The 7,985-nt window shown below is 45.8% G+C and overlaps 1 protein-coding gene across 1 annotated transcript; it reads right to left on the reverse strand.

Moving 5' to 3' along the window:
* Window positions 1-2,471: 2,471 nt before the first annotated feature.
* On the reverse strand, window positions 2,472-6,758 carry RPP38 (ribonuclease P/MRP subunit p38). Its single transcript, XM_056519102.1, is given in 3 exon segments — window positions 2,472-4,465; window positions 4,467-5,167; window positions 6,499-6,758. Coding segments are annotated over 3 exon segments (1,059 nt in total). The 5' UTR covers window positions 6,713-6,758; the 3' UTR covers window positions 2,472-4,321.
* Between the last annotated feature and the right edge of the window lie 1,227 nt (window positions 6,759-7,985).

Consider the following 7,985-nt stretch of genomic DNA (forward strand, 5'->3'; position numbering starts at 1 on the left):
GAGGGGAAAGGTTTTTTGCAGTAATATCTGGAAGTATTCCTTAACTGAGAGAGTAGTGGATGCATGGAATAGCCTTCCTGCAGAAGTGGTCACTGCAAATACAGTGAAGGAGTTTAAAGTGAACCTGTCGTAAGCAAAACCTTTTGATATAATGTAGATAATACCATTATATGTATATTTGTAGTATACATTGGTTAAAGAAATGCTGTCTCGGCCGCTCTTGCCTGTGTGAGGGCAGAACATGCAAGACTGCAGGCTCCTGGCTTGTCCATCATCCTGCTGAGTCAGGAGCGTGTCATAGAGCCTCAATGCACAGAGCCCCGCCTGTCCTCGGTGCACAGAGCCCCGCCTGTCCTCGGTGCACAGAGCCCCGCCTGTCCTCGGTGCACAGAGCCCCGCCTGTCCTCGGTGCACAGAGCCCCGCCTGTCCTCGGTGCACAGAGCCCCGCCTGTCCTCGGTGCACAGAGCCCCGCCTGTCCTCGGTGCACAGAGCCCCGCCTGTCCTCCCACAGAAACCCACATTTTTAACTAATGTATATATAAAAAGATTTTGCTAATGACAGGTACACTTTAAGCCTGCATGGGATAGCTATAAGACTATCCTTCATATAAGATAGGCCCAGGGACTATTGAAAGTATTCACAATATTGGGCAGACTAGATGGGCCAAATGGTTCTTATCTGCTGACACATTCTATGTTTCTATGTCTGGTCAGATTGTGGGGGGAAAAAAACCTTGAATATGTAAAATATTAGACGCATTATACTCACTTTACCAATTCTCTGATTCCAACACTTCCCAGGTACCCGCCAGCCTCTGTACTTCCTGGTCTTACTAGACATGAACATGTGACAACTACAGCCAATCACTGGCCACAGCAATACCCAGCAGTTGTGGTCACATGTTTATTTCAAGAGGGACCAGGAAGCAAAGGAACAGAGGTAAGGTGAGTATAACACTTTTTTATTTTGATTTTTTTTCACAAAATCCTGAGCTGCCATAAGGAAGGGTGCATGCACAACACGGTTTATGTATATGGTCACAGTGGTGATGGGACCAATGGTGCCGAAACGCACACTCTAATTAGTTGTGATACCGCTAATTAGCAACAGTGAGTAAACATAGCCTGAAGGGGTTTATCTAGGATTAGAATTTCTTTTTTAAAAGGCTGCTGTTTTTTGGAATAAAGACAGCACCACTCCTGTCCACAGGTTGTGTATGGAATTACAGTTCAGCTCCATTGAAGTAAATGGGACAGGGCTGCAGTACTGCAGATGACCTGTTGACACAGGTGGTGCTGTTTTGTAAAATAATAAAAAAAAAAATCTGTGTTTTGTCAATCCTGAACAACCCCACAAATCAAGAACAGGGCCTGAAACGAAAATGTAGGTTTTGGACGCATTGCAGTATATGAGCCTTAAAGGGGTATTCCGGCCAAATACATCTTATCCCCAATCCAAAGGAGCATGTGCAATCAGACATCTTATCCCCTATCCATTGGATAGGGATAAGATGTATTTGGCCAGAGTACCGCTTTAATGTAATTAGACAATTAGTTTGTCGGATGAGATCACAAATGACCAACGAGGGATCGGAAATAAAATGGAAACTAAACATATGGCATTAGGGCTGCACAAATACAGAACAGAATTACATATAAAAATGTTCTAGATCAGGAGCTGCCATTTTCACCAGTGACCACTAGATGGAGCCTGTGGCTGGAATTTGAATCTTCTTTATAGGCCGCAGGTTCTTTATTGTTGTGTAGCAAAGTGTTTTCCAACCAAGGTGCCTCCAGCTGCTGCAAAACTACAACTCCCAGCAAGCTGGGAGTTGTAGTTTTGCAACAGCTGGAGGTCCGCAGTTTGGAGACCACTGCCATAGGAAATGAACAGTACAGTGGCTAAGCCCGTGCACTGTAGCTCCATTCACTTTGGGGACAATTGACCTCCCTATGATCAGTAGGGGGTCCTAGAATTTAGATACTCCCCACCAATCCTGTGCATTGGTGATACGTTTAAAGGGGTACTCCAAAATGTTTTAAAATCAACTGGTGCCAGAAAGTTAAACAGATTTGTAAATGACTTCTATATACAAACCTCAATCCTTCCAGTACTTATCAGCTGCTGTATGCTCCAGGGCAAGTTGTGTAGTTCTTTCCAGTCTGACCACAGTGCTCTCTGCTGCCACCTCTGTCCGTGTCAGGAACTGTCCAGAGTAGAAGCAAATCCCCATAGCAAACCTCGCCTGCTCTGGACAGTTCCTTACATGGACAGAGGTGTCAGCAGAGAGCACTGTGGTCAGACTGGAAAGATCTACACAACTTCCTCTGGAGCATACAGTACTTGAAGGGTTAAGACTTTTATATAGAAGTAACTTACAAATCTGTACCAACAGTACTGGAGGAGGTAGTGTGCTTCATCTATACAAATCAACACAGAGTCGGCAGTTTTGGGATGAAAAGTTCAGACATTGGATGTAGCCATTTTATTTTACATCCTACTAAATAGAAACAATTATTTAAAAAAAAAAAAAGGATAAATTGCTACATTTCACATGTCGTCATTTAGTAAAGTCCTGGCAACTGTAGCATTCAGGAATTATCTAGGAATAGAAAAAAAAGAGCTAATTTCTTACAAAAACAGCACCCCCACTGTCCTCAGGTTGTGTGTGGTATTACAACTTGGCTCCATTCACTTTAAAGGGGTACTCCGGTGGAAAACTTTTTTTTAAATCAACTGGTGCCAGAAAGATAAACATATTTGTAAATGACTTCTATTAAAAAATCTTAATCCTTCCAGTACTTATTAGCTGCCGAATATTACAGAGGAAATTATTTTATTTTTGGAACACAGAGCTCTCTGCTGACATCACGAGCACAGTGCTCTCTGCTGACATCTCTGTCCATTTTAGGTTTTCTATGGGGATTTTCTCCTTCTCTGGACCGTTCCTAAAATGGACAGAGATGTCAGCAGAGAGCACTGTGTTCCAAAAAGAAAATAATTTCCTCTGTAGTATTCAGCAGCTAATAAATACTGGAAGGATTAATATATATATATTTTTTTTAATAGAAATAATTTACAAATCTATTTAACTTTCTGCCACCAGTTGATAAAAAAAAAAAAAAGTTTTCCACCGGAGTACCCCTTTAAGGGTACAGTCACACGTAGCGTATACACAGTGTATTTTGCTGCTGCATATTTTCCTACCCATTGAGATCAATGGGTAGCAAAATCTGCTGCAGAAAATATGCTAAGTGGGACCGTACCTTAAAGGGCTGCTGCAATTAAAATAATAGACTTTAACTTCCCTCCCGCAGCTCCCCAGGTGCCGCTGGTATCGCTCTCCCGTCCTCCTCCCAAGCATATGGAGAGGAAATAAAATTTTGCCGGATAACCCATTCAAAGTAAAAGGAGCCAAGTTGTAATATCACAACCAACCTTAGGACAGGGGTGGCGCTGTTTTCTAAAAAAAACATTATTTTAATTGCAGCAGCCCAAACATATGGAAAGGAAATTTTTCTTTGGTTTCTTTGGATAACCCCTTTAATTAAAATAAGCTGCAATACCACACGCAACCTGAGGACAACAGTGGCGCTGGTTTTCTAATCCTGGATAACCCCTTTCATAGAGGCTCCGAACTCAGACATCACTGTAGCCGCCCGCGCGCAGAAATCAACACCAGCTCCGGGCCGCAGTCCATTACGCCGTTTGGCTGATGTAGATTGTTATACATTAAGCCACACCTCCTTTTACACAAGGCCACACCCACTGTTCGAAAACAGGAGCGAGTGGTGTCAAAAGAAAAAAAAAATTTAAAAAAAAAAAATAATCGCACATTTTTTGCACAAAACATGCGTGCCTTTCCTACGCCTAAAAATATTTGTCGGTGTAGAGGCTTCATAGATGGCCGCCATATAGTCTCTTATTTCTGGGCCGCTGCTTTTTTTTTTTTACTTTTGACACCACTCGCTCCTGTTAAAATAAGCTGCAATACCACACACAACCTGAAGACAACAGTGGCGCTAGTTTTCTAATCCTGGATAACCCCTTTAAAGAGGCTCCGACCTCAGACGTCACTGTAGCCGCCCGCGCGCAGAAATTGACACCGGCTCCGGGCCGCAGTCCATTACGCCATTCGGCTGATGTAGATTGTTATAAATTAGGCCACACCTCATTTTACACAAGGCCACACCCACTGTTTGAAAACAGGAGCGAGTGGTGTCAAAAAAGCCCACATTTGGCACAAAACGTGTGCGCCTTTCCTACGCCTAAAAATATTTTTCGGTGTGGAGGCTTCACAGATGGCCGCCATAGTCTCTTATTTCTGTGCCGCCGCCGCCGTTGCTTTTTTACTTTTTTTGACTTTTCGTTTCTTATTGGGGTTCGGGACGATCTTCTTGACTTTCAGCTCCTGCAGCTTCACATCACCATGCTGCGGGGCGCCGGGAGAGAGTTTACGTTTTCTGGAGGGGGTTGTGGTGGCCCCCCCCGCCATCCTCCATCTCTTCTTGCGGTTCCTCCTCCAAATCGCCAACCTCTTGGTCCTTCCCGCCCGCGGCCTGTAGCCAGGGGACGTGTAACGGCGGCACTCGCGGCGCGATGGCCTCCACCTGCACCCGAAACACCTCGGAGCTCCTTCTGAAGCCCAGCGCCAGCACGGAGGTCAGGCCCAGGGCCGGCGCCACGTTCTCGCTCAGCCGCGGCAGCTGGCAGGCGGGGACGTCGCGGCTGTGGCTCAGCTCTATGATGTGTTTGGTGATTATGTCGGGTTTGGCGGACTTGCACACTATGACCAGGGACAGGTCGTTCCTCTCCAGAGCCCGGGTCACCTCATTGATCCCTATGGCCAGCTGTTTCCGGAGATCCGCGTGGGTCCATGATGGCACCTGAGCTTCCTCCTTTGGAGTCTCCGCCTCCTCTTTTTCTCCGTTTTTGCCTTTTTTACTCTTTTTCCCCTTCGTACGGATCTGAATCCTTTTCAGTTCAAGTTGCTTAAATTTTTCCAATAAAGTCTGTAGGATGAAGTGCATGTCGTCCCTGACCACCGGGCTCCAGATCTTCTCGTAGGGGCTGCTCAGGCACGTCTTAGACGCTATCGGTTTGGACTTCCGTATGGCCCCTTTGGCGATCTTCGCGGCCATGTTGGCAACAGGATGGTGATCTCCTGCAAGAGGGAAACACATTGGATCAATAAAGCCATTTTTTGTTAATGCCCGATAGAAAAACATAGTCAATTTCTTGAGCAGTGGTGTCCAAAATTCTGTTGCAAAACTACAACTCCCAGCATGCCCGGACAGCCGTTGGCTGTCCTGGCATGCTGGGAGTTGTAGTTTTGCAAAAGATAGAGGTCCACAGTTTAAAGATCACTGGTCTTAAGTATTGGGGTTACACAAGTTTGGATACAGAAATAGCGCCACCTTTGTCCATAGGCTGTGACCGGTATTGCACATATGTGCTTTTAACACCTTAAAGGGGTACTCTGTTGGAAAACTGTTTTTTTTAGATTCCTAGCACTATACACTGCTGTGCCATTGCTTAGCATTGATCAGTGCGATCGACGATCTGCTTGTACAGCCTGTATGAGAAAATTCAGAGAGCAAGACGGAGGTAAGCAGAAGTTCTCCGTCCCCCATCTTAACTCATCGCAATGGTGCTGGTGGGGGGGGGGGGGGGGGGGGGGGGTTGGGTTGGGTTTGAATCGGCTTTGATTGTGGCATCCAAAGGGTTAATTCCCGATGTCAACTTAATGTCTGGCATTACCCTTTAGATGCTGCCATCAAAGCTGATGTCCGGGCATTAGCGGTGAATCTTGGGTAGGAAGCGATTGTTAAAGGGGTACTCCCGTGGAAAACTTTTATTTTATTTTTTTAAATCAACTGGTGCCATAAAGTTAAACAGATTTGTAAAATACTTCTATAAAAAAAAAATCCCAATCCTTCCAGTACTTATTAGCTGCTGAATACTACAGAGGAAATTATTTTCTTTTTGGAACACAGAGCTCTCTGCTGACATCATGACCACAGTGCTCTCTGCTGACACCTCTGTCCATTTTAGGAACTGTCCAGAGAAGGAGAAAATCCCCATAGAAAACATATGCTGCTCTGGACAGTTCCTAAAATGGACAGAGATGTCAGCAGAGAGCACTGTGGTCATGTTGTCAACAGAAACAGCGCCACCTTTGTCCATAGGCTATGACTGGTATTGCACATATGCGCTTTTAACACCTAAAGAATCGCTTCCTACCCAAGACTCAGCGCTAATGCCCGGACATCAGCTTTGACTGCAGCATCTATAGGGTAATGCCAGACACCAAGTTGACATCGGGAATTAACCCTTTGGATGCCACAGTCGAAGTCAATTCACAACTAAAATGGCACAGATAAAAATTACAGATCACGGCAAAAAAAAAAAAAAATGACCCTCATATACGTAAACCGTATACAGAATTTTTTTTTTTTTTTTTGGAAGTACACTAACAGATTTTAGACTGTTTACCTCCAACGGTTGCAAAACTACAACTCCCAGCATGCCCGGACAGCCAGGTTGTAGTTGAGAGTTGTAGTTTTGCACCATTTGGAAGGCCACAGTTTGGAGACCCGGTTTCCCAACCTAGGGATAAGTATAGTCGCCCATTCTCTGACAGATCACGTGCATAGCCTTTAATGCTGACTACTCCCGATAAACATTGTGGCGTCTGAGTGGAAACCATCAGCAATTTAGAATACAGTGCAGTATATGCAGAGCTGGACTCGCGGCTCCCGTGCTATCTCAATCTAACAGCAAAAAACTCACCTCTATCTCCTGCACCGATCACGTGGAGCGCCCTGCCAGGACCGGCGGCAAAACAGCCAATCAGAAAGGGCCATCTGAGCCTCGGTCCGAGGCTTGACTTCCCTTTGGAACGCACAGTCGGAAGTTACACCCGATTGGCCAGTTTGGGACCGGCTCCGCCTCTTCTGTTCGTGAGGATTCTGGGAGATGTAGTTTGTATGTATATATATATATATATATATATATTTTTATATATATATATATATATATATATATATATATATATATATATATATATATATATATATATATATATATATATAATTATTATTTTTTTTAATAGGATTTAGTACTACTGCTCTCATTATTCCTGGATTGTGCGAGTGTAAAACTTTGCGGCTGGTGCCTCAGACCACGTGACCGGGACGCTTTGACAGAGTGGCAAAATTCCTGTTGTTGTTGGTATGGTTTGGCGTTTTGTTGGGGGTGTGGCTTTCTATGTGGGCGGGGCTTCTCCGGATTTTGGGGGGAGATTTATCAAAACTCGTCCAGAGGAAAAAATTGATGAGTTGCCCATAGCAACCAGTCAGATCGCTTCTTTTATTTTTCAGAGGCTTTTAACCCCTTAAGGACCACGGACGTACAGGTACGTCTAAGCTGGTAGTTAAGGACCAAGGACGTACGCCTACGTCCCTGGGAATTTCGGTCCCTGCCGCTCGCCGGGGTGACTGCGATCAGCAGTCACCCCGCGCATATGCCCAGGGGGGTCATCAGACCCACCCATGTCGGCAATCGGCACAAATCGCCGGTGAACACAGGCGATTTGCACCGATTCTGGGTCATACGAGTCTATGCTGACCCGGTGACCCGGAGAATAAGGGGGATCGGGGTTGTCCAAGACACCCACGATCCCCCTGAAGGGATAGGAGTGCCACCCCTCCTATCCCTGCTATTGGTCATCTAGAAGCGACAACCAATAGCAGATCGGGGGGTGGGGGGGGGTTAACTTTCAGTTTCCCCGTTCTGCCCACCCACAATAGGCGGGGCAGAATGGGTAAACCGACAGAGGACCGGCGCCGAAGTCCACTTACCCATCAGCGGAGGCTGCGGGCGGCGATGTCGGGCGACTGGCTCCTTGGATCCTACGGAAGCCGGTGAGTTGCCTAGCAACATCTGGAGGGCTGCAGTTTGAGACCACTATACAGTGGTCT

The sequence above is a fragment of the Hyla sarda genome, chromosome 5 (genome assembly GCF_029499605.1).
Source record: "Hyla sarda isolate aHylSar1 chromosome 5, aHylSar1.hap1, whole genome shotgun sequence".
Classification (NCBI taxonomy): domain Eukaryota; kingdom Metazoa; phylum Chordata; class Amphibia; order Anura; family Hylidae; genus Hyla; species Hyla sarda.